Source organism: Anomalospiza imberbis (genome assembly GCF_031753505.1).
Source record: "Anomalospiza imberbis isolate Cuckoo-Finch-1a 21T00152 chromosome W unlocalized genomic scaffold, ASM3175350v1 scaffold_31, whole genome shotgun sequence".
In the NCBI taxonomy this organism is placed as follows: Eukaryota; Metazoa; Chordata; class Aves; order Passeriformes; family Viduidae; genus Anomalospiza; species Anomalospiza imberbis.
Window position 1 is genome coordinate 6763020 of NW_027099315.1, and position 27689 is coordinate 6790708.

General features: G+C 40.5%; 1 protein-coding gene and 1 long non-coding RNA gene across 2 annotated transcripts in view; both read left to right on the forward strand.

The window, feature by feature from the left end:
* The window catches only part of LOC137465577 (uncharacterized), a 419327-nt gene that overhangs the window by 184005 nt on the left and 207633 nt on the right, over window positions 1–27689 (forward strand). The gene's annotated exons all lie outside the window — the stretch shown is intronic.
* LOC137465585 (endogenous retroviral envelope protein HEMO-like) lies at window positions 15118–17485 on the forward strand. Its single transcript, XM_068177655.1, is given in 4 exon segments — window positions 15118–15174; window positions 16615–16862; window positions 16864–17212; window positions 17477–17485. Coding segments are annotated over 4 exon segments (663 nt in total).

Consider the following 27689-nt stretch of genomic DNA (forward strand, 5'->3'; position numbering starts at 1 on the left):
AATGAGAAACTGAACTGTTGTCTCTTTTGGTCCATGGCAAAGCATCCTTAAAAGAGCCCTGTGAGCAGTCTGTCCATGCACGGTGGTGAGAGCACTGTGACATGGAAAAGAGAGTGTCACCATGGCAGATTTTCTCCGAGTGGTTGCCATGTGTGGCATGGAAACACAAGGGTGGCAATTGTGTTTCCTGGGGAGTCTGTGGCACAGGAGAGACTCCTGTCTCCCTTGAAAGACTGAGTATTTGAATATCTGAAGGGTAGCAACTTGATCAGGATCCTGGGTGGTGTCTCACTGTTAAGTTTGTTTAGAAATTAGGTGGGAGGAGGAGGGGTGTTTTGGAAAGTCTTCATCCAGGATTTAGTGTTTGTAGTTTTCTAGTAGTAGTAGTTTAATAAAGTTCTTTCCTTTGTTACTAAGATGGGCCTGCTCTGCTCTGTTCCTGATCACATCTCACAGCAATTATTTAGAAAAGTATATTTTCATGGGGGCGCTGGCATTGCGCCAGTGTCAAACCATGACATTCACACAACCGACGCCCCCATTGCAAGAAGTGTCAAGTGCCAACTAGATCCCCTATCCAAGTAGAGCTCGAAGCAACTGAAATAATAACTTTGTTTTGTGGATGGGAATTATTAGTGCCTGTTGAATGGGAAATAGCTGAGGAACAGTGGGAGACCACCGTTAAGGAGTGTCAAAAACGATTTGCCTGGAAATTAGCTAAGGGAAAGTGACAAAAGAAGAGAGGGCAAGACCAGATTGGCCTCTATAATCGCCACCAAGAAGATCACATACACCTGCTGTGGGTTGCAACCCCATAGGCATGGGAGGTGGGAGTATAAGCCATACTGGACCTCTCCTTTTTCTGTCGCTCATTTTCTGTCTTTTCCCTTTTGGGATATTGACAAAGCCATGCTACAGGTGTTACCAGAAGCTGTATATGGAAAGACACCGAGGCTCCTTTTTTATCTCGCACACTCATGTCAACAGTCACTGTTATAACCCATCCAAATTAGGCAAGTGCATGCACAATGGGCAAAAGTACTGGATTGCGGAGAATCTAGGAATAAGTGGTAACAGGGCGGGAAGTGAATGCCCAAAAGGGGAAAAATAGATTTGTTTCACATACGCTATTGGGAATAAAGCACAGGATTTGGTAAAAGAGGAATTGATAAACAAAAAGGCTAAGCCGGCACCACCACCTAAACCTGTACCAATCCCACTTGACAGTTTGTATACCAATGCTGAATACTAGCTGGTGGGGTAACGTGTTGGGAATAGAATGGCGGAAAAGTCTATTCTTCTTCCTGTTATGCGCTACAGCTGGTCTAATATTTCTTCCGTTTGATCCCCTGTTTCATTCGACTCATCACCAGTGTAGTTTAAGGCATGCAATTAGTGACCATGGATCAAAAATTGGATACAACAAAAACGGTGCAAAAGATTATGGTATTAAAGAAACAAAATAATATAGAAGACCCCTTTCAAGAAGCTAGATTGATTTATGAAGAAAATGAACGAAAAATGAAGGCTAGAAAGCAGTAAATATTGCTCGAGCCAATGTAATTATAAAAAGAAAGAGGAAGGATTGTGAAAAATGCATATTATATTACTATACGCAGATATTTACTATATGTATTATGCTAGGTTGGAAAGTTATGCTGTAGTAACATTTTAATAATATAGTGAATGTCGTTTTGTAATTGAAATTAAGCTTTAGTAGTTAAAATAGAAAATATGTGTGTGTGGTATTCTTTTTGCTCAAGAGAAGGAGAAGATAATCAAGAAATTCTTCACACAGAGATAACAATTACAGAAACCCCTAAATCTTCCAGAGGAGAGGAATTTATGGCTTTCCTTATCAACAAAAAAACCGAACTTCTCCAAACTCGACTTAGACTTCAAGGCGCCTGGGATTAACAGGAATTCCTCAACAAGTACCGGACAAATTTCTTGTTTTAAACAAACAAAAAAAAAGCATATTCATGAAGTGATTTGTGTATGCAACAGGTTACCCCTCTTAAGGAGGGAATTCTCTTTTATTGGGGTCCTTCTCCTGGCTCACTTTTGTCCAGAGAGAGGTACCCAGCCCGGGCTGTAACTTTTTGCTGTTATTGTCTCTTTAATTGTCCTAACTCTAATTGTTTAATCTTTATTACTATACTTGTATAATTTTTATAAACATTTTATTTTTATTAAACTTTTATAAATTTTTAAAATAAGTGATTGGCGTTTATTACAAGGACCCCGATAAAAGATCACAGGCTAAGGCCAAAATACTGGAGTTTTCTGTCCGAAACAGTCCCGACCTTCCTGTCTGTGGTGGCAGTATTCTTTCCCAAGGAGGGTACCGGAGGCACCTCAAAGTTTGTCCACGCAGTATTTGAAACCACTGATGTAAGCTCGGTCTTACTTCCCAGTCAGGTGTGATCCTGTGTATATTTCTTGGATCATTCGGGTCTTCCCAGTTCATTACCACCCATTCCCCGTTTAAGAGTCAATTTTATATCACCCGGTTCAGATGTTATTGTCCACTCCTTAGGTTCTTCCACAGGTCCTTTGATTCTGCTGACGTGGATCCACCCTCGTTCCCTGGTCCGCATCGCAGCCTCGGTCGTCAGCAATACCTGAAAAGGACCTTCCCATTGTGGAGTTAAAGATTGTTCTTTCCATGTTTTTACTAACACCCATTCTCTTGGGTGAATATTATGGATTTTAAAGTCTAAAGGTGTGGTTTGAGGGATTATTCCTTTTAACCTCAAATTTTCAAGAGTTTTTGCAATGGTGTTAATATATCCTTTAACACTCTTTCCCCCTACCTCATAGGTAGCATTTTCATGTTGGGTGGTCAGAAAAGGTAATCCAAACATCATTTCATAAGGTGACACTCCCAGGTCTGACGTGGGTTGTGTTCGGATCCTCAGTAAGGCTAAAGGTAGGCACTGTACCCATGACATTCGGGTTTCAACTATTAATTTAGTTAAAGTTCTTTTTAGAGTCTTGTTCATCCTCTCTACTCGGCCGGAACTTTGAGGATGCCATGGGGTGTGTAGCTCCCATTTTATCCCTAAGGTCTGAATTAATTGTTGTAATACTTTTGACGTAAAGTGTGTTCCTCTGTCTGAGTCTATCCTATTAACCATTCCATATCTTGGAATAATCTGTTCCAAAAGGGTTTTACTTACCACGTTGGCTGTGGCCTTGGCAGTGGGAACCGCTTCCACCCAATGAGTTAGATGGTCTGTTATTACTAATAAATACTTCCATCTTTGAACTTGAGGAAGTTCAGTAAAATCTACTTGGATACTTTGAAATGGTCTAAGAGCTAATTTCCGACCTCCCAATGTGGTTTTCCTCATTACCTTTTTATTTATCCTTTGGCAAGTTATACATTTTTCAGTTACTTTCTTTGACATTCCAAAAATCCCAATACACCCATAGTTCCTTAGAAAATGATCACACAAAGCCTGAGTACCCCAGTGAGTTTTCTGATGCATGTCTTCTAATATTCTTCTAGTAAGTATTTTATTAAGTAATTGTCTTCCATCAGGAAGTTTCCATTTCCCTGATTCATCTTGTTCAGCTCCTATCTCCTTTAATTCTTTTTCCTCTGCTTCACTAAATTTTGGAATTTCCAGTTTCTCCTCATTTGGAGTTAATATTAGCATAACTCTTTCAGCTCTGTTTTCTGCAAGCTGGTATTGGGGCCAGTTTTAACTTCCGTTTTCCTAATTTATCATCATCTTCCTTGGTCCATTTTATATCATCTCCCTCTGTCAATTTTTCATACAAAAATTTTACTGCCTGTGTATATCCCTCAATCCATAGTCTACAATATCCCAATAAGCCGAGTAGTTTTCTGATCTCCCTTTTGGAAGAGGGAGGGGGAAGGGATAAAATTCCTGCAATTCTTTCTGGGTTGAGCTTCCGACTACCTTTACTTATTAAGTGTCCAAGATATTTTACCTCTGGTTCCACAAATTGCAGCTTCCCTTTTGATACCCTTAATCCTTTTCCCCCAAGAAAATTCAAGAGTTTTATAGTAGCCTCTCTGACTTCCACTTCAATTTCCCCCGATAGTAAAAGATCATCCACATATTGGATAATTTGTATCCCAGGGGGAGTGGGGAAAGTTTGTAATATCGTTTCTAAAGCTTACCCAAATAAGTTCGGGGACTCTGAATCCCTGTGGTAATTTCGTCCATCTTAATTGCTGCTTTCTCCCAGTTTGTGGATCCTCCCATTCAAAGGCAAAGATATCTCGGCTCTCTTGGGCTAATGGGCAAGCCCAAAAGGCATCTTTAAGGTCCACTACACTAAACCACTGATGCTGGGGAGGGACTTTACTTAGGAGAGTATAGGGATTTGGTACCACTGGGTAGCGAGTCCGAGTTCTTTTGTTAACCTCCCTTAAATCTTGTACCAGTCTGTAACTCCCATCAGGCTTCTTTACTGGGAGAATAGGGGTATTGTGAGGAGACATACAAGGTTCCAATGTCCCATCCTTTATTAGCCCTTCTATTACTGGCTTCAAACCTTCCCGTCCTTCTAATGAGATAGGATACTGATGCACACGTATGGGACAATCTTCTCTCTCAATTGTGACTTTTATGGGATCGATATTTAATCCTCCCCTATTTCCTTCACCAGCCCAAACTTCCTTTTTAATTTTCTCTTCATCTTCTTGGCCTAATCTTAGCACTTTAGCTGTCATCTTCCCATCTTCTGGTATAACTCCTATTCCTAATTTCTCTTGAAAATCTCGTCCCAATAAATTACTACCTGCTCCTGGGACCAACAAAACATCCCCCATCCAAAATCTAGTTTCTCCCTCCATTACCACATCTTTAATGACAGGCACAGTGAAACTCTCTCCTTTTGCTCCTGTTACTTTTACAGTATCTTTACTTACACTATAACCTTTTGGAATATTTAACAAACAGGTTCTTTCTGCTCCGGTATCTACCACAAATTCCAATTCTTCTTCTTGGGGACCTACTTTTAAAGTTATCACAGGCTCTAGATGGTATCTGTCCCCTAGAAAATAGAGCCTTTGACACCCCTATTCTTCTTCTGTGCTCATCTCTTTGAAGATTTTCAAATCTTTTGCCCTCTTAGGACAGTCCCTTCTATAATGTCCTTCGCCCTGACAGTAAAAACAGACATCCTAGAATGCTCCTGAGGTCTGGTTTGTATTGGGGTTTTATTCTTTTCTGTACCCCTGTCTCTACGACCTTCATATTTAGGAGTAATGCCTGTGTGTTTTTGATTTTTCTTGTAATTGTTTTCTCTCATGGTGACTGCCATAATTTTTGCCTTCAGTTTAGCTTTTTCTTCATCCCTCCGGACATAAACTTTCTGAGCTTCCTTCAATAAGTCATCTAATGATTTATCATGCCAATCCTCAATTTTTTCTAATTTCTTTCTAATATCTGGCCAAGCGTTTGTAACAAAGTTAATCCTTAACAAAGCTTTTCCCACATCAGTTTCAGGATCTATTCTGGAATATTGTTTTCTATTTCTCCTAAGTCTGTCTAACCATTCAGTCGGAGTCTCTTCTTTCCCCTGCTGTGCCTCAAAAGACTTTTTAGCATTTTGCCCTCCAGGTGCCGCCCCTTTTATTCCCTTGATTATTGTATTGCGATAGTCATTCATAAGTTTTCTCCCCTGCTCACTATTCTGACCCCACCCCGGAGGTTCAGTTGGCATTATTTCTTCTCCAGAGGGCCCCTATGAATGTTCCTTATTCCAGGCTTTTATGCCTGCAACTCTGATCATCTCCCTTTCTTCCTGAGAAAATAGTATCTTCATTATCCCAAGTGTAAATGTTTGGACCTAAAAATTGGTCCAGTTGTTCAGCTGTGCTGTTATAAACGCCAATCACTTGGTTTTTAAAATTTTAAAAGTTTAATAATAATAAAATAGTTATAAAAATAGTAATACAATTAGAGTAATGAAAATTTAGAGTTAGGACAATTACAAGACAATAAAAAGCAAAGAATTACAGACGTCCGGATGCTCTCGGGCACTTAAGCCCAATAAGCATGCCTTGTGAACAAAGGAATAATCTTTAAAAGCAGTAGCCTGTTGCATATTCATACATCTCATACATGATGCATAAATTCCTTGCAAATTAAGAACTTTTCTGGTTTTTGTCAACTTCTTCCCCTTAATCCTGGTGGTTCCATAAAGACGGAGAGAAGGTGGAAGAATGTTTGTCTTTTCCGATAAGGAGGCAGTAATTCTTTATGTGCCCCCATCATTGTCATCTCTGTGTGAAGAGTTTCTTCATTATCTCATCTCTTGCTTGAGCTAGTAAAAAAAAAAACCCACATACATAGGCTCTATTTTAACTACAAAACTACATATACCATACTATTAAAATGTTAATACAGCACTTCTAATCAATATAACATAATACATATAGTATTCAATTTAATATTTGCGAAAAGCCAATCATAAAATATGCATTTTTCACAATCCCTCCTCTTATTCTTTATAAATCATTTGGCTTGAGCAATATTTCTTATCTAATTGCATTCTTTAGACTATGTTAGTAATCAAATTAAAGATGGGATTAAACAAGGAAGAAACATCAGAACAGTTGTAATCCTAATTTCTTCCACTATCCATTCTTCAATACATTACCCCATCAGTTAGTTTTTAACATTGTTTTCCCACTTTTGGACCGGTATCTGGGTTATTTCTTTAATTCTAATGTCTGAGCGGCTTTGTTTGTTATCTTCTCTATGACTGCTTGGAGTCTTATAATATGATTCAGTATATAATTTGGGTTTAATACAGAGGTAGATTGCTGTGCTGATTTCACTTTTTTTTTTTTTTTTTACTAATGGCCTTTTTGCCTAATCTTGGACTGTATTCCTGAAATCAAATGTAAAACAAATTAATCTCTCTCATTTTGGACATTCAATGCCCCATCTATTACCACTTTTTCCTAAGTTCCTTGTCATTCAATATTTTTCCCCATTTTTCCTGCAGGTACTCAGTTTGGATGGGTTATGACAGCAGCTGTTGACATGGGGGTGTGTAACAAAAAAGGAACTTTGGTTTCTTTCCATGTAATATTTTTTTGTAGCATTTGTGACACGATCTTGCCAGTATCTCAAAAGGTAAAAGACAACAAATGAGAGATGGAAACAGGAATAACAGAGGTCTGGTATGGCTTATACCCCCACCTCCCCTGCCTATGGAGTTGCTTCCCATAGCAGGTATGTGTGATCTTCTCGGTGGCGAGTACAGTGGTCAATCCAGGCTTGCCCTCTGTTTCCTTTGTTACTCTTTTTACTAAATATTTTTAGGCAAGTCCTTTTCAACACTCTTTAACTGAGGTTTCTTACCATTCCTCAAGTATCTCTCAGTCAACAGGCACTGATAATTCCCATCTACAAAACAAAGTTATTACCTCAGTTGCTTTGAGTTCTATCTCTATGGGGGTTAGATTCAGTACTCAATACCTATTGCAATGAGAACATAGATTTTGTGAGCTCCAATACCAATCATTCTCATAATTTGAACATTTACTTATAACCCAGTTAGCGTGTCCAGCACTGGGATAAATCAAATAAAGTATACAGTATAATACTGATGGTAATTTCCCTTCTTCCTTGTACAAGTCACAGGCTAAGGCCAGAATGTGAGAACTCTGATTAAAATAATCTTGTTCTTCGTGTTTGAAGTGGTAATGTTCCTCTCCTAAGGAGGTGTCGGAGGCGTCTGAGGACTTATTTAGGCAGTGCTTAAAACCAGTGATGTAAGCTTTGCCTTATTTCTCAGTTAGGTGTTATTTTTTTGTACTTTCCTTGGTTCATTTGGGTTTTCCCAGACTATTACCACCCAGTCCCAGTCGAAAGTCAATTTGATATCACCCGGTTTAGATGTGATAGTCCATTCTTCAAGGTTCTTCACAAGTTCTTTGATTTTGCTGTCGTGAATTCACCCTCTTTCCGTGGTTCAGATTGCTGCTTTAGTGGTACCTGGAAAGGACTTCTTAATAACACAGTGTTAAAAGAAAGACAATACTGCATTAACTTTTACCATTAGTTTTCTTCAAAACTTTCTGGGTTTAACTAAAAGCTTTTTCTACAGCTGCTTCTTCTTCTTGTATCCAGCTGTTTTAATAGCTGCAGAGGCCAATTCTTCTTGTGAGCTATAAGTAGTTAAATAGAAAGACCAGGCCAATTTTAACACGACATGTATCACATCTCTTGTTTTTTACTTTTTGGGCAACATTTAACTCATTCTTCAGAACAAAAAGCCTCCTCTTCTTAACAACAAAAACCAGAAAGAGAAAAGAGTTCTTGCTTAAACAAATAAATCACTTTGTGAAAGTCAGCTGTCTCTGACTTGATCTTATCTCTAGTGGTGGTCCCTTTCTTTTATTTATTTATTTATTTATTTTTTTAACAGTCTTGCGTTTAACTCTGTCCTTCACCTCCCTCTCTCTTTTTCTCTCCCTTTCTTTCTCTCTCTTCACATTTTAACATCCACATTCCAGCATCAGTCCACCTTCTAAGATCAGTCCACATTCCAATGTCTCAGAGGGGTAAGTCTGCCAACCACCCCTCCCCCTTTTTTAACTTCTTTACAAATTAAATTACTTTTGTTATGTGCGTTTTGCAAGCATGCAATTCATGGCACTCTCCACCAAGGCTACTAGCCACTCACAGCTGACACAGTACTAAAACTAAAGACTTGTTTTTCTATCACAATTTTTTCCCATTCACAAGCTCAAAAAGGTTATAAGAACAAGGTAAACAACAACTTACTTCCAAAGTGACTCTACCTGTACCAAAAAATTTAAGACAATGTTAGTTAGTGCAATGCAATTTGCAACGAAGCCAAGGTTTGATTTGGGAAGGGCAACTGAGGACACAGAGCATGAGTTTTACAAATCCATATTTTGAAGAGAGAATGGACAAAACATGAATACAGTGGGGGGAGACAGAAAGTAAGGAATTTGTCTCTGCAATACTTTCTCTTTGACCATTAGGAAACACTGTTCAAAGAGGCTCCTGTGGTACAAACAATAATTGGATGGAAAGAGGCACTCTTGAATTTAAGCTTTAATGTCACAATAGGAAACAGCACCTGAGCACTGCAGTGGTGAAGCACCCTGCCTGCAAACTCACTAGAGGCAAGCTACTGCTGCCACGCTGCAGGGCTACCTGCAGCACAGAAGGAATCACGACCGAGCCCTCCCTGCAGGCCTGGGTAAACCACACAAGGAACCCACAACTTCTTCACAGCTGTCTAACTCATTCCAGAAATAAAACTACAGCAAGCAGAGATTCCCCCCCACCATTTTTTTTTTAATGTGTGTGTGTCACACACCCACAGTGATGCTGAAAGTAACAAATTAATAGCTTACATTAGAAGATACTGAAACCTTTTCTTCATCCAGCTTTGTGTGTTCCCATTTATATATGTAGCCATCTCCAATTCGAGGTTAAAAAAATGAGCCTTATTTTTCAAAAGTGCTATGCATGCACAACTCTAGCTGCTGTTCTAGGTGCACTGCAAGTAGTCAGCACTTCCATAAACACAAACAAAACAAAAAACTAAAAAAGCAAAACACATTTGGGTACATGTAAAAGGACTGGCTGGAAGAAAAAATGTTTCTCATTGACCTGCCAAGTAGCTGGTGTTACCTTTAGTTTAACGTTACACACTGAGAACCATGTGATTGAACAGCTTCACATCGATTCAAAATAAATTAAAAGTAGGTCTGGCTGTGTCACAGCTGTAAACTAGTTTCTCAACTTTAGAGTATAGCAAGTTACAAATTTCAAGATGAAAAATCACAATGCAAATTGGAAGAAATAATTTAAACTACTTGTCCACAGTAATGGGAAAAGAATTAGCTGAATCAACAGCTCAATGAAGACATTTGCTCAGTATGAAGCATCCTCCCCTATTTCCTTCTCTAGCCCAAACTTCCTTGTTAATTTTTTTTGTTACTTTTACAGTATCTTTGCTCGCACTATAATATTTTGGAATATTTAACGGACAGGTTCTTTTTGCCCCTGTGTCTACTACAAATTCTAATTCTTTTTTTCTTGGGGACCCACTTTTAAAGTTATCACAGACTCTAGATGGTATTTTTCCCTTAAAAAAATAGAGCTTCTAATATCCCCATTCTTCTTCTTTGCTCATCTCTCAGAAGATTTTCAGATCTGTTGCTCTCTTAGGACAATCTCTCTTATAATGTCCTTTGTTCTTACAGTAAAAGCAGACATTCCTGGAATGCTCCTGAGACTTGGTTTGTATTGGGGTTTTATTTTTTTCTGTTCCCCTGTCTCTACTACTGTCATATCTAGGAGTAGTGTTTGTGTGTTTTTTATTTTTTTCTTGTAATTGTTTTCTCACATGGTGACTGCCACAATCTTTGCTTTTAGTTTGGCTTTGGCCATAGACTTTCTGAGCCTCCTTTAATAAATCATTTAATGATTTGTCATGCTGATCTTCAATTTTTTCCATTATCTGGCCAAGCACAAAGTTAATCTTTAACAAAGTTTTTCTCACATCAGTCTCAGGATCCATTCTGGAATGTTGCCTTATATTTCTCCCAAGTCTGTCCAACCATTCAGTTGGAGCCTCCCCTTACCCTTGTTGTGCCTCAAAAGTCCCTTCAGCATTTTGCCCTCGAGATGATGCCCCTTTTTCTCTCGTGATTATTAAATTACAATGCTCATTCATATGTTTTCTCCCCTCCTCATTATTTTGACCCTGCTCAGGAGGTGCAGTTGGCATTTTGTCCTCTCCAGGGAGGCGATGTGGTTTTTCTTTACTCCCGGCTTCTTTGCTTGTAATTTTGATCATTTCCCTTTCTTCTGGAGAAAATAGTATCTTTATTATCGACCACATTTCTTCCCAGGTATAAATGCTTGAACCTAAAAATTGGTCTAATTGTTCAGCAGTGCTTATGGGATCCTTCAAAATCTCTTTGATTTCCTCTTTAAAATTCCTGACCTCAGAAGAAGTTAAAGGAGCGTTTACAAACTCAGTTCCACCCCCTCCCATCGGGACCTCTCTTAGTGGAAACAGATCCCAGTCTTTTTCTATAGCCTTTCTCCTGTGTTGTGAGGAAGAGTCTGGAGAATGTTGTTTTCTAACTGAACTTCTCGTGTTCCTATAAGGGGCGTCTTCCAGGTGCGAGTTTTTTTTGGGCTGCAGCTGCAGTTACCAGGGGAACGGAGCACAGGGGAGCATGGGCAGGGTTCGCTGCCGGAACCGCCAAATGAGGGGGCATTTCCAGGGGATACCAGCCGGGAGCGTAGTTAATGGCGGCTGGGTCAGCTGTTCCCAGCAGAGGCGAAGCAGCAGCAGCGGTGCCCAGAGCAGCTGGCACGGTCAGAGTCGCTGGGGGTGGGGCAGAGGAAACAGCCACAGGAGGACCTGCCAAGGATGGGACAGACGGGACGGACGGGAGCCCGGCAGGCACGGCCGGCGGAGCGGCCATAGACCAGCCGGGCGGGATGGGGGCAGGGACCAGTTGGGCAGCCGCGAGCAGCGAGACGGGGACTGGTACAGAGGCTGCGGGCGGCGAAACAGGCACCGGGACAGGCGCCGGCACCGGGGCCGGCGGAGCTGAAGCGAGCGGCTCGCTGGGACCTGGGACAATTGCCGGGACTGGGACAGACGGAGCTGAAACAAGCGGCGAGCCAGGGCCCGGGACAAGCGGCTCGGCTGTGAGTGGTGTGGTTCCCTCTTGTTCCACTCCCTTTTCCCCTTTTTCTTCCTTTTTACTGGTTTTCTGTCCCATTTTTTTTTCCCCCCAAAATCTTATCTATTCATTCCATGCTCTTTTTTTTTTTTCTCATATTTTCTAACAACCTAAATACTACCTTCTTTCAACTACCCATGCAAAAAATCCTTTCTCTCACAAACCATTCGACATAATACACCTCCCTCTAAAAAAATAAAGCTCAAAATAAACAATCTACATTACATATCTTCCACTCATTTCCATTTACTCACCTTTATTTTCCACTTACTTTCGCACACATATCTACACCCTCAGGCCTGTCCATTCATACTTCTACATTTCCTTTTATTTTATTGCACAGAGGAAGGAAATGTTAGCAAACCTCTTAGACTTACACAAAGGGATTTCTGTTGCCAGAGAATCGTGAATCGTGTAAGCCCCCACCCTGACCCCTTCCACCTCCCCGAGGTTTGGCTATCCCTCTTCCCTAGAGATAGCCTCAGAGTCAGGGGTTCGGACCTCCGTACCTTGCCCGATCTGGACTCCCCACACCCTCTCCCCCAGGGGGAATGGGTTAGACGACTACTTTACGCAGCCGCGGTGCTGAAAGGTCCTACGATACTGAGACATCCTTGCTTTGGGGGCAGCCTCTCTGGGCTTCAGTACCGCTGGGCCTCTGGGAAGTGCCCTGAGTTACTCAATCCTGGGTGCTCTCGAAGGTTAATATCTCAACCCAGCAGACTTTTTCACTCAAGTTTTTGCAGGGTTTTGCCTAAGCTCCCACCCTCAGGGGACTTGTTGGTGCGGGACCCACCCTCGCATACACAACAAGGAAAGGTACCTTTTGTTTGCCTCTGGATCCAATTCACCTTTGAGGCTGGCTGCAGTCACAACTTCCCCCTCACGCCCAGGGGAACAAGGCTAGTTTTGCGGGTTTTGCCTAAGCTCTCACCCACAGGGGACTTGTTGGTGCGGGACCCACCCTTGCGTACACAACAAGAAGGTACCTTTTGTTTCACCTAATAGATGTTACTGGCCAGTGTTGGTATTCTTGGATATCCCTCAATCTAGCTGTGTTGTCCAAAGCAGAATTTTTAGGGGCCCCTCCCACACATTTTACCTTTTGGATTTTTTTTCTCCAATTGATTATTCCAAGAAAACCCTCTTTTTACCTTTTATTTTACCTTTTTTTTTTTTTTTTACCCCCCCCCCCCCCCAAGGGGTCCCACTCTTTCCCTGAGACCCAGTCCCGGTTTTCCCCAGGGGGATTCTCTCACTCTTTTTATCACTCGCTTCGTCTCTTTACTGGCCGCTTTTCTCGCGAAAAAGATGGAAACGCAGCATGGGAGACTACAGCACTCACTTAGCAGGTCTGGGGTACCCAGCCCGCCTCTCATTCACACACATTCATCCCCCCTTATCCACCCCATCCCAACAAATACTTACCTATCTCTTGTCCTTGGGTCTTTGTTCTTCGTGTACACTTTGGTCTTAGGGGCTAATTACCGCGGTTTAGGAATTCTTTCCCTTTTCTTTGCTTTATTGTCTCTTTTTGTCCATCGGATCGTAACCTGCGGTCTGTGGTCACACCAGGGGAGCAGAGCGAGGCTGCCTAATCAGGGCAGGACGCGTCTTCTCACTCTAATTCACCTACAGCACCCACAGCGAGGTATTAATAACCATCCTCTGCTACCATTTGTAATAAACGACAATCACTTGGTTTTTAAAATGTATAAAGGTTTAATAAAAATAAAATGGAAAAAAAAATAATACAAGTATAGTAATAAAGATTAAACAATTAGAGTTAGGACAATTAAAGAGACAATAACAACAAAAAGTTACAGCCCGGGCTGGGTACCTCTCTCTGGACAAAAGTGAGCCAGGAGAAGGACCCCGAAAAAAGAGAATTCCCTCCTTAAGAGGGGTAACCTGTTGCATACACAAATCACTTCATGAATATGCTTTTTTTTTTATTTAAAACAAGAAATTCGTCTGGTACTTGTTGAGGAATTCCTGTTAATCCCAGGCGCCTTGAAGTCTAAGTCGAGTTTGGAGAAGTTCGGTTTTTTTGTTGATAAGGAAAGCCATAAATTCCTCTCCTCTGGAAGATTTAGGGGTTTCTGTAATTGTTATCTCTGTGTGAAGAATTTCTTGATTATCTTCTCCTTCTCTTGAGCAAAAAGAATACCACACACACATATTTTCTATTTTAACTTCCAAAGCTTAATTTCAATTACAAAACTACATTCACTATATTATTAAAATGTTACTACAGCATAACTTTCCAACCTAGCACAATACATATAGTAAATATCTGCGTAGAGCCATATAATATGCATTTTTCACAATAACCCAACGGGGAACCTTTCTTCTGCTGTTGCACCCCGCATCCCCCTGCCCATAACCCAGCGGGGAACCTTTCTTCTGCTGTTGCACCCCGCATCCCCCTGCCCATAACCCAGCGGGGAACCTTTCTTCTGCTGTTGCACCCCGCATCCCCCTGCCCATAACCCAGCGGGGAACCTTTCTTCTGCTGTTGCACCCCACATCCCCCTGCCCTGCCAGCACACTCCACAGGTTCCAGCTATTTTCCATGAAGTTTTGAGACATTCTCGTTCACTGCCCCAGGATTTCTGCTCATTCTGGCCGTTCCAGCCTGCTGCTTCCGAGAATCCTGCTAGGGGCACCGAGACCGACTGCCACAGGGGTTTGTGAAGCAAAGCCTCTCTTCCATCCCTTCTCGTCTTGGACAAAGCCACCATTACCATGTGCTCCCCGAGCCTGCACCGGAGCGCCCCCTGCAGCTGCATAGAGATCATCGCACCTGTCCTGTCCACCGGCAGCCTGCCCGCACCCCTGCCGGCTGTGACTGTAACTACACCAAAGGGGAAAGTGCCGCAGCAGAAAGACTGTCACTGGGTTCTGGGTTCTGTTAGTTGTTAATACCATAGTTGTTGTTGTCTGTTTGCTTTATTATACATACTAGTAAAGAATTGTTATTTCTATTCCCATCTTTGCCTGAGAGCCCCTTAATTTCAAAATTCTAATAATTTGGAGGGAGGGGGTTTACATTCTCTATTCCAAGGGAGGCTCTTCTGCCTTCCCTAGCAGACACCTATCTTGTAAACCAAGACAACTGGCAACTTCATACACCATATCGCCTTCAGTCAAGTGGCCAAGTAGAAAAGATGAACCACTTGATCAAACTGCAGATTGTGAAATTAGGACAAGAAACTAACTTGGCCTGGCCTTGGTCTCTTCCTCTAGCACTCTAGCACATAGGAACTAGGCCAAGGGTAAAAGAGAGCTGCGGCAACAAGAACCCTTTTGAAATCTTGTATGGGAGACCCTATGGAATGCAAAAAGGGATGTCCACACAAGCTGAGGATGCAATCATGACCTCCTACATGGTGGCATTAGGCAAGCAACTCAACAAAATTGAGAACTATGTGGTTGGGATTCGAAGTAGGGGTTTGTCTGTGCATTACATACAACCTGGGGATTATGTTTATGTAAAATCTCTTGCAGAGAAAACTCTGGAGCCACAGTGAGAAGGACCATTTCAGGTACTCCTTACTTATTTCACCGCAATCAAGATTAAACAACAGAATGCCTGGATCCGTCACGCCAGAGTAAAGAAGTCTTGTAAGACTCCATGGAGGGTAAAACTGGTGCAACCTAGAAAATTACACTTTTCATGTTTTTAGCCCTAGGATATGGGTGGAATGATAACTTGTTCCTACAGCTTACCCATAACCTAACAAATACTCTAAACCTGTCTGTTGGATGTGCACTGCTCTTCCCAGAGGTGATATGCAATTCCCTTTGTTTGGAATACCAGTGTCTTATGATAATTGGAGCTGGCCATAAGATAATTGGAATAATTCCACCTTGCCTACAGAAGAAGATATAATCTGGAAAGTCGGAGGGCCTTATGCAAATGGCCAACAAGACACTGAGCTCCCTATTGGAGAAATTGTGTTGGGTTTTTGAACCCCCATTGCCAGAGAAAAAAGTAACAGATTTAAAATATTCTTGCAGACCTAAAGACGCCCCCCTTTTAAAATTTGATTTACAAGTTTTGGGAAAACTGGTCTTTATAGAACAAATAAATAAAACTGCTCCAAAGGTTGGAAAGTTTAATTTTAACATGAGCACTATTAATGGAACTAAATGTACTAAGCTGCTGCTGTGCTGTCTCTGAAGCCCCCTGGCTTCGCCTGCCCGGCAGAGGCACGGTCAGCAGCGGGGGACACTCCCCTGTTTCTTGTGGCAGATTCGGGGAGTGGCTAAGACAGAGCACTTCGCTGTCTGCCTTGTATGGAGGAGAGGCAGCGTCTGAGAAGGTAATGAGGGAGTCGACTCATGGCCGGGAAAAGTCTCAGGTTTATTGTAAGCTCCGAGGAGCTCTGAGTTCCATGTCCCTGCAGCTGAAAATGACTCACATGGCTTTCGTAATCACCTTAAGTACCCGGGGCGGAGACAAGGGGGAAAGGACGCCCACCGCCCAATGGGGGAATTCGGGGGAGTGGAAGGCAGAGAAACAGACAGAAACACAAACCAATGGAGGAAGGTTAAGGGAGGGACCCCTGGCCTTTGTCCACTCACTCGATGCCCAAGGTGGAAGATTTTGGGGGGGTGGGATTAGGAGCTTTGTGATGGACAAGGCACCAGGAAGGGGTGACATTGGAGGAGGGGCAGGAGAGCTCAGGGTGGAACCATTGGGAGAAAATGGGCAATGAAGGGGCAAACCATTACAGAACTGTTACAAAGATATAAAAACACAATACAACGCTAAGCAAAATGATAGTTCTTCAGGATGTCACCTCGCAGTTAGAATAGGACTACAACATGATTACACATATGATTGTGTACCTGATAGATCATGGTAGTTATGTGGAGATGGTCAGGCCAGAAAGTCCTTATTCCATTACTGGGATGGAAGTTGTACTTTAGGATATGTGATTCCCCAAGATTCCATATTCAACCACTTTCATCCACCTCCAGGAATTAATAGAACCCCCTGGAGAAAAACACACAGTGTCACATTGAATCGTCGTATAGAAAAGCCTTCAGGCTTTCACAGTTTTGTACACTGGCTATTTCCCCAACTTGGTGTAAGTGAATTAGAAAAAGCTATATAACATCTCAGCCATAATAAAGAAGCTTGTAAACTTGACAATAGATGCCCTTCAGGGGCTCCAAATTGAAGTATCATCCCTAAGCAAAGTAGTAATACAAAACTGCATGGCCTTAGATCTTTTGACTGCAAAAGAAAGAGGAGTATGTATAAGAATAAATCAAACCTGTTGTCCTTATATAAACCAGGAGAAATGGGTTGAAACAGACATACAGCAGATTGGGGAAAAGACTAAAATTCTGCATATGGTAACCCAAGATGACACCTCATGGGGATTTACTAACATATGGGAAAAACTTACATCTTGGCTTCCTAACCTAAATTAGTTAAGACAGTTGTTTGCAACAATAGTTAGCATATTATTCTTAGCACTAATAATTCTTATCTTAATTAAGCGTTCTCTGTGGTGCCTCCAGAGTACTGAAAATTCATATAGCAATTGGAAAAAACACCAACTGTGAAAAACACCAATCACTTGTTTTAAAATTTTAAACGTTTAATAGTAATAAAATGGTTATAAAAATAGAGTAATAAGAATTTGGACATTCAGAGTTAGAACAATAAAGGACAATAAAAACCAAAGAAAAATACGGACAGTCCGGGTGCCTTCCTAGGGCAATTAAGCCCCGAAAGAACACACGCTAACAAAGGATTAACTTAAAAGCACTAGCCTGTTGCATATTCATATATCTCATACATGATGCATAATTTCTTTTCAAACAAAAGGCGTTCTCTGGTTATTGTCAACTTCTTCCCCTTACTCCTGGTGGCTCCTTAAAGACAGGAGGTAGAGGAATGTTTGTCTTTTATGATAAGGAGGCGGTAACTCTTTAGGTGTCTTGTTGCTGTTATCTCTGTGCAAAGAATTTCTTGATTATCTCACCCCTTCCTTGAGCTAGTTAAAAAAATATCTTACATAGCATAGTTTATATTTTAACATTATGTTATAACCTAAAACGATATCTACCACACTACTCAAAAAAGGTTAATACAGTAATACTAATGAATACAACATAACACATACAGTATTCCTTTGCAAAGAGCCAATCATATAATATGCACCTTTCACATAAACTTTGCCATAAAATAGAATCAAATAAGTACTTTGAAAAGATGTTAAATAAGGAATCTGTGTGTTAAGTAATAAAAGAGTATTAATCCTTAGACCATGTGTTAGGAAATGTGTGGGGTAGTAAAAGAATTTACTCACTTTTTAGAAAAAGAGGAGATTGGTAAAGGGGGCTAGGAAGGTCTGTTTTGGACAGTTCCTGATGAGCGCAAAGGACTGGTCCCTGATATGAGTAAGGACCAGATGCCTGGAGCATCTTAAACCAGCCGAAACTAGGTTTGTGGTCTGGAGAAATGCCAAGGATCCAAGGAGCATGCATGAGGAACAGGTGAAAAGTTCAGCACAAAGAAGAGGCGCTTACTTCATCTTAAACCCCCAACCCACGACCACCAGAAGGCACTACGCAGGTGCAACCAGTAGGAGCCAAAGGTGAGGACTATGGAAATTATTTCCCAGAACTCATTATGATAAAATCCTCCTTTTTGGAGAAAAGTTATGAGTATGTGTGAAAAATGCATATTTTATGATTGGCTTTTCGCAAATATTAAATTGAATACTATATGTATTATGTTATATTGATTAGAAGTAATGTATTAACATTTTAATAGTATGGTAAATGTAGTTTTGTAGTTAAAGTAGAACCTATGTATGTGGGGTTTTTTTTTACTAGCTCAAGCAAGGGATGAGATAATCAAGAAACTCTTCGCACAGAGATGGCAGTGATGGGGGCCCATAAAGAATTACTGCCTCCTTATCAGAAAAGACAAACATTCTTCCACCTTCTCTCCGTCTTTATGGAACCACCAGGATTAAGGGGAAGAAGTTGACAAAAACCAGAAAAGTTCTTAATTTGCAAGGAATTTATGCATCATGTATGAGATGTATGAATATGCAACAGGCTGTTGCTTTTAAAGGTTATTCCTTTGTTCACAAGGTATGCTTATCGGGCTTAAGCTCCCGAGAGCATCCGGACGTCTGTAATTCTTTGCTTTTTATTGTCTTGTAATTGTCCTAACTCTAAATTTTTATTACTCTAATTGTATTCCTATTTTTATGACTATTTTATTATTATTAAACTTTTAAAATTTTAAAAACTGTGAAAAACGCCAATCACTTGTTTTTTAAAATTTTAGAAGTTTAATAATAATAAAATAGTCATAAAAATAGTAATGCAATTAGAGTAATAAAATTTAGAGTTAGGATAATTACAAGACAATAAAAAGCAAAGAATTACGGATGTCCGGATGCTCTCGGGCACTTAAGCCCGATAAGCATGTTTTGTGAACAAAGGGGTAACCCTTAAAAACCATACACTATTGCATATTCATACATATTTCATGGTTATGCATACATCCTATTTAAAATAAGAAACTCTGTCTGTTGTATGTCAACTGTTTCCTTTAATCCCCACGGTGTCTTCGAGTCTGAGCAAGGCTTGAAGAAATTAGCTTCTTCTGATAAGAAAACCATAAATTCCTCTTCTCTGGAAGATTTATATGTTCTGTGATGGCTACTTCGAAGCGCGTATCTCATAAGAAAAAAAAAACCCACATACATAATTTCTATTTCAACTACTAGAGCTTCATTCTACTACAAAACTACATTTATCATAATATTAAAAAGTTAATACAGTACAACTAATCAATATAACATAATACACATAGTAACTATCTGCGTAGAGCCATATAATATGCATTTTTCACAATTCTCCCTCTTTCTTTTTATAATTAATTTGGCTCGAGCAATTTTCATTGTTTTCTAGCCTTTATTTTACGTTTGTTTTCTTCACAAATCAATCTTGCTTCTTGAAAGGGGTCTTCTATATTATTTTGTTTCTTTAATGCCATAATCCTTTGCACAGTTTTTGTTGTATCTAATTTTTGATCCATGGTCACTAATTGCATGCCTTGGACTACACTGGTGATGAGCCGAATGAAACAGGGGATCAAACAAGGAAGAAATATTAGACCAGCAGTAGCGCATAAAAGGAAGAAGCCTAACTTTTTCCACCATTCTATTCCCAACAAGTTATCCCACCAACTAGTATTTAGCATTGATTTCCTCTTTTGAACTGGTACAAGGGCTATTTTTTTAATATCATTGACTATATCCAAGACAGCATCCCCATTGTCATCTACTTTTAAACAACAATCTGATGTATTGAATTTTCCACAAATACCCCCTTCTTCAGCTAATAGATAGTCCAAAGCTAACCTATTCTGATACACAGCTGCTCTTGTTTGGGTCTGTTGCCTTGATATTAATTCCATTGCCCGACCAGTTTTGTTCGTTATTATCTCTACAGCGGCTTGGAGTCTTATAATTCGATTTAGCATATAAATTGGGGTTCGATATCCCCAACTCCCATCTTGTGCCCAGGTGGCTGGCCCATACGTTTCCAATATATGTTCAGGGGGCCATTCCTCATCTCCCCATTTTTGAAATCCTCCAATCAAGTCTCTTTTGTTACTCTTTAGATCCTCATAAACTGGCATTCCTAAGTGATCCCCCTCGGGTCCTGGTAAAAGAAAAAATAGTGGCTGTATGATTCCCAGAGTACAACTCCCTTTCCACTGAGAGGGAAGTTTTGGGTATGCGCTTTTCCCACATATCCAGAATAAGCCATCTGGAGCTTTCCAATAGTCAGGTTTTTGCTGATCTATATTTTCCCAAAATTTGGAAATTTCTGGGATGCCAACGTAAGGATTCTTGCCTGTATCATTACATTGAAAAAGTCTGATTTTATTATTATACTTACAATTTCCTTTTTTTACTTTTTCCTGGGTCCAGTACATGGTAGGTTCTTCTGGGCTCCACCATACAGAAGTTCCATTATGAACCTTATATCGTTTACATGGAGTTTTTCCTACTTCATGAAGGAACTTCCTCCCATTGCGCCAGAGGCATTCTTCCCCTATGACTACTGAACTCAAAACCCACCCCTCTGGTCGGTTTTCTCCACTTATACTTGTCTGGCTCCACTTAAGGAGCTCAATTGGGCCTAAGCTACTGCCTTTCCATGGCCATTTTTCTGACATCAGAGCCCCTCCACAGACCCAACAATTCGTTAACTTCCCTACTTATTCTTTCCCCCAACTCCACAAATTGATTTTTACCCATTCTTGAAATATCTATTTCTTTCTCTAATTGCTGTTCAAGTTTTTTATACAATTGCTCTTTTATCAAATCTTGTGCTTTATTCCCAATACTGTATGTGAAACAAATCCATCTCTCCCTTTTGGGCATTCACTTCCCATCCTGTTACCACTTATTCCTAAATTCTCCGCAATCCAGTACTTTTGCCCATTGTGCATGCACTTGCCTAATTTGGATGGGTTATAACAGTGACTGTTGACATGAGTGTGAGAAATAAAAAAGGAACCTCTGTGTCTTTCCATATACAGTTTTCGATAACACCTGTAGCATGGCTTTGTTGATATCCCTAAAGGGAAAAGACAAAAAATGAGTAACAGAAACAGGAATGACAGAGGTCCAGTATGGCTTATACACCCACCTCCCATGCCTATGGGGTTGCAACCCACAGCAGGTGTATTCAATCTTCTTGGTGGCAAATACAGAGGCCAATCTGGTCTTGCCCTCTATCCCCTTGTCACTTTCTCTTAGCTAATTTCCAGGCAAATAGTTTTCGACACTCCTTAACGGTGGTCTCCCACTGTTCCTCAGCTATTTCCCATTCAACAGGCACTAATAATTCCCATCCACAAAACAAAGTTATTTCAGTGGTTTTGAATTCTACCTGGATAGGAGATCTATTTGGCATTTGACACTTTCTGCAACGAGGGTGTCGATTGTGTGAACTACAATACCAATTTTTTCCACAATTCAAACATTTACATTTAACCCAACTAGCATGTCCAGTATTTGGGTGACTCAAACAGGGTATATTACGTGGTACTGACTGAGGTTATAACTCACCCTCCTTTTTGTATAAATCACAGGCTAAGGCCAAAATACAAGAGTTTTCTGTCTGAAAAAGCCCTGATCCTCCTGATTGTAGTGGCAGTATTCCTTCCCAAGGAGGGTATCGGAGGCGTCTCAAAATTTGTCCAGGCTGTGTTTGAAACCACTGATGTAAGCTCAGTCTTACTTCCCAGTTAGGTGTGATCCTGCGTATGTTCCTTGGATCATTTGGGTCTTCCCAGTTCATTACCACCCATTCCCCATTTAAGAGTTAGTTTTCTATCACCCAGTTCAGATGTTATTTTCCACTCCTCAGGTTCCTCCACAGGTCCTTCGATTCTGCTGGCATGGATCCACCCGCGTTCCCTGGTCCGGATCACAGCCTCGGTCAGCAGCAATACCTGAAAAGGACCTTCCCATTGTGGAGTTAAAGATTGTTCTTTCCAGGTTTTTACTAACACCCACTGTCCTGGGTGAATATTATGGATTTTAAAGTCTAAAGGTGTGGTTTGAGGGATTATTCCTTTTAACCTCAAGTTTTCAAGAGTTTTTGCAATAGTGTTAATATATCCTTTAACACTCATTTCCCCTACCTCATAGGTAGCATTTTCATGTTGGGTTGTCAAAAAAGGTAACCCAAACATAATTTCATAAGGTGGCACTCCCAGGTCTGACCTGGGTTGTGTTCGGATCCTCAGTAAGGCTAAAGGTAGACATTGTACCCAGGACATTCGGGTTTCAATTATTAATTTAGTCAAAGTTCTCTTTAAGGTCTGGTTCATCCTTTCTACACAACCAGAACTCTGTGGATGCCACGGAGTGTTTAACTCCCATTTTATCCCCAAGGCTTGAACTATTTGTTGTAACACTCTTGATGTAAAATGTGTTCCTCTGTCTGAATCTATCCTATTAACCATTCCATATCTTGGAATAATCTGTTCCAAAAGGGTTTTACTTACCACGTTGGCTGTGGCCTTGGCAGTGGGAACTGCTTCCACCCAATGAGTTAGATGGTCTTTTATTACTAATAAATATTTCCATCTTTGAACTTGAGGAAGTTCAGTAAAATCTACTTGGATACTTTGAAATGGTCTAAGAGCTAATTTCCGACCTCCCAATGTGGTTTTCCTCATTACCTTTTTGTTTATTCTTTGGCAAGTTATACATCTTTCAGTTACTTTCTTTGCTATTCCAAAAATCCCAATACACCCATAGTTTCTTAAAAAATGATCACATAAAGCCTGAGTACCCCAGTGGGTGTTCTGATGTATGTCTTCTGATATTCTCCTGATAAGCAGTTTATTAAGTAATTGTCTTCCATCAGAAAGTTTCCATTTCCCGGATTCACCTCTTTCTCCTCCTATCTTGTTTAATTCTCTCTTCTCTGCTTCACTAAACTTTGGAATCTCCAGTTTCTCCTCACTTGGAGTTAATATTAGCATAACTCTTTCAGTTCCATTTTCTGCTGCATCCTTAGCTTCCTGATCTGCCAAATTATTTCCTCTTATTTCTGGAGTCGCTTCCTTTTGGTGACCCTTAATATGTACTGTAGCTATCTCTTCAGGCAATTTAAGTGCCTCTAAAACCTCTAAGATGAGCCCCTCATGTATTAATCCTTTTCCCCTTGAATTAAGTAATCCTCTTTCTTCCCAAATTTTCCAAAGGTATGTACTGCTCCAAAGGCATACCTTGAATCAGTATATATAGTTCCCTTCTTGTGTGCTAAATATTCCAGTGCCCTTTTTAGAGCATATAATTCACAGATTTGAGCTGACCAGTTTGAGGGTAATTTTTCTTTTTCAATAGTTTGCATGTTTTTTCCATCAACTGCTGCATACCCTGACATTCTTTTTCCTTGTAGACATCTGGAGGAACCATCCACATAGATTATTTCCCATTCTGAAAGGGCTTGTTCCTCAAGATCTTCTCGAATTTTTGTTTGGTATTGAATAATTTCTAGACAATCATGTATTAGGTTATCTGCTGGTTCTCTATATAAGAATTGAGCTGGATTTAAACTTTTATTTACTTCTAGGGTCAAGTCATCACTGTCTATCAAGATTGATTCATATTTTAACATTTTAGAGTCTGTCAACCATTTTTCAGCTTTTTGATTTAACACATTTTGTACTGCATGAGGTGTGCACACAATTAGTTTACCTCCAAAAGTCAGTTTACAACTTTCTTCTACCAGGATTGCAGTAGCTGCTATAGCTTGAATACATACTGGCCAGCCGTGACTTACTTTATCCAACATTATTGATAAATAAGACACTGGTCTCTTTACTACTCCCCACACCTGATCCAGAACTTCATGAGCTACCCCCTTTTCTACATTCACATACAGATGAAAGGGTTTTGATAGTGAAGGTAAGCTTAAAGCTGGTATTGAGGCTAGTTTTAACTTCCGTTTTTCTAATTTATCATCATCTTCTTTGGTCCATTTTATATCATCTCCCTCTGTAAATTTTTCATACAAAAATTTTACTGCCTGTGTGTATCCTTCAATCCATAATCTACAATATCCTAATAATCCAAGTAGTTTTCTAATTTCCCTCTTTGAAGAGGGAGGGGGAAGGGAGAGAATTCCTGTGATTCGGTCTGGGTTGAGCTTCCGACTGCCCATACTAATCAAGTGTCCAAGATATTTTACCTCTGATTCTAAAAATTGCAGCTTCCCTTTTGATACTCTTAATCCTTTTTCCCCAAGAAAATTCAAGAGTTTTATAGTAGCCTCTCTGACTTCCACTTCAATTTCCCCCGATAGTAAAAGATCATCCACATATTGGATAATTTGTATCCCAGGGGGAGTGGGGAAAGTTTGTAATATCATTTCTAAAGCTTGCCCAAATAAGTTCGGGGACGCTGTGAATCCCTGTGGTAATTTCGTCCATCTTAATTGCTGCTTTCTCCCAGTTTGTGGATCCTCCCATTCAAAGGCAAAGATATCTCGGCTCTCTTGGGCTAATGGGCAAGCCCAAAAGGCATCTTTAAGGTCCACTACACTAAACCACTGATGCTGGGGAGGGACTTTACTTAAAAGAGTATAGGGATTTGGCACCACTGGGTAGCGAGTCCGAGTTCTTTTGTTAACTTCCCTTAAATCTTGTACAAGTCTATAACTCCCATCAGGCTTCTTTACTGGGAGAATAGGGGTATTGTGAGGAGACATACAAGGTTCCAATGTCCCATCCTTTATTAGCCCTTCTATTACTGGCTTCAAACCTTCTCATCCTTCTAAGGATATAGGATACTGACGTACATGTATGGGACATTCTTCTCTCTCAGTTGTAACCCTTATGGGGTCAATATTTAATCCTCCCCTATTTCCTTCCCCAGCCCAAACTTTCTTGTTAATTTTTTCTTCATCCTCTTGGCCTAATTTTAAAACTCTAACTGTCATCTTCCCATCTTCTGGAATAAGCCCTATTCCTAATTTCACTTGTAAATCTCATCCCAATAAGTTGCTACATGCCCCTGGCACTAATAAAACATCCCCCATCCAAAATCTAGTTTCTCCCTCTATTACCACATTTTTAATGACAGGAACTGTGAAACTCTCTCCTTTTGGTCCTGTTACTTTTACGGTATCTTTGCTTACACTATAACCTTTTGGAATATTTAACAGACAGGTTCTTTCTGCCCCTGTGTCAACCACAAATTCCAATTCTTCTTCTTGGAGACCCACTTTTAAAGTTATCACAGGCTCCAGATGGTAGTTGTCCCCTAAAAAATAGAGCCTCTGACATCCCTATTCTTCCTCTGTGCTCATCTCTTTGAAAATTTTCAGATCTTTTACCCTCTTAGGACAATTTTTCCTATCATGTCCTTTGCTCTTACAGTAAAAGCAGACATTCCTGGAATGCTCCTGACACTTGGTTTGTATTGGGGTTTTATTTTTTCCTGTTCCCCTGTCTCTACAACCGCCATATCTAGGAGTAGTGCCTGTGTGTTTTTGATTTTTCTTGTAATTGTTTTCTCGCATGGTGACTGCCATAACTTTTGCTTTTAGTTTAGCTTTTTCTTCATCTCTGCGGACATAAACTTTCTGAGCTTCCTTTAATAAATCCTCTAATGATTTATCATGCCAATCTTCAACTTTTTCTATTTTTTTTCTAATATCTGGTCAGGCATTAGTAACAAAGTTAATCCTTAACAAGGTTTTCCCACATCAGTCTCAGGATCTATTCCGCAGTATTGTTTTATATTTCTCCTAAGTCTGTCTAACCATTCCATTGGAGTTTCTTCTTTCCCCTGCTGTGCTTCAAAAGACCTTTTAGCCTTTTGCCCTCGAGGTGCTGCCCCTTTTATTCCCTTGATTATTAAATTACGATACACATTCATATGTTTTCTCCCCTCCTCATTATTTTGGCCCCAATCAGGAGGTTCAGTTGGCATTTTCTCCTCTCCGGGAGGCCCCTGTGTATTTTCTTTATTCCAGGCTTTTATGCCTGCAATTCTGATAATTTCCCTTTCTTCCTGAGAAGGACCAGTGCCACCCCCGGACACCAGACCAGACCCAACAGTGTCACCCGCCTCCCCTTGTGCATGGACAGTGATTAAGAGACCAGAGGACTTAAAATTAACTCTAAAGAAGACTTGTTAGAGACTGATATACAGTAAGGTGTTAAAAACTGTTTCTGAGTTTAAGTGCCATAGTAAAGGTCTAAGTACTTTGTAATTGTTTAATAAGAATGTGTCCTTTAGCCAAAGGAGTTAACTGAGGAATTATTTTAAATTAGAATATTATTAAGTCTTAGTTTCTAAAGAGTGGGACAATTACCATCAGACATAAGTAAAAGCATACAAATGCCAAAAGAAGTTAACACTCAAAAGCCAAAGACTGTAAGTTGATGCGGGCTTAAGCCCGATCAAAGAAATAGAGGAGGGATTTGTAATGAACAAAGTTCCTGATACTCCCGGCAGGGCCTTCCTAGTTCCCATGGCAACACTGAAACAACTACTAACTCTAGCTGAGTACCGATATTGAAATGTTAATTAGCTAATTGCTCTGTTTGTTTTCTCTAAACTACCTGGAGATAACCAGCCTCCCACCCCCCTATGCTGCCATTCTGGGACTAACATGCAAATAAAAAAAACCCTTGGGATCATGGGAGTGTTTTTAGAGGATAAAGACGCCCCTAAATAAAGAACTAAACACAGCAGAGGGGGCTAGACAAATGCACTAGCTGAGGAAGAGGGGAAACACACCCCTGATCGACTTTTGCCTGTCACCATCACCTAAAAAGATTAGGCTAGAGTAGGCTGTGAGAAGCGGAGAGGAGAGACAGAATTTCCTAGTGCTGCCACAAGGGAAGGAGAGGGGACAGCTGTTGTTCTGGACTTCAGCAACAGACTCTGCATGCCTCCTTCCCTCTCGGCTACCTGGGAAAGCTGCAACAGTGGGGGCGAGCTCCGTGTCAGGCCCCCTGCCCAGCTGATCTTTTCAATAAAGAGCTGAACATAAATAAAGGTGTTAGCACTGTTCATTTCAGTTCTGTTAAAGCATCAATGGCAATAGTAGACAAAGCGAAAATAATAATAGCAGATGCAATAAAAGCAATAAGCCAAGCTATAAATCTGTTTGTTCATTTGGATTCCTATAAAAACAGGTGCTTTAGATACATGATTCCTGATTCTCTTTACCATTCCCATGCAAGATTCACAGGAATCCATATTTCCGCACGCCAATGAAGAGGTAAGAGATAAGTAAAATTCCTTTCAGTTATATTTTCAGGGTTGATGCAGGAGATATACATAGGGTTGATGGCTGTGATGCAATATGATTGATCACAAGATTCAATTGTCGTATTTGTTTTTAATAAAAATGCATAAGG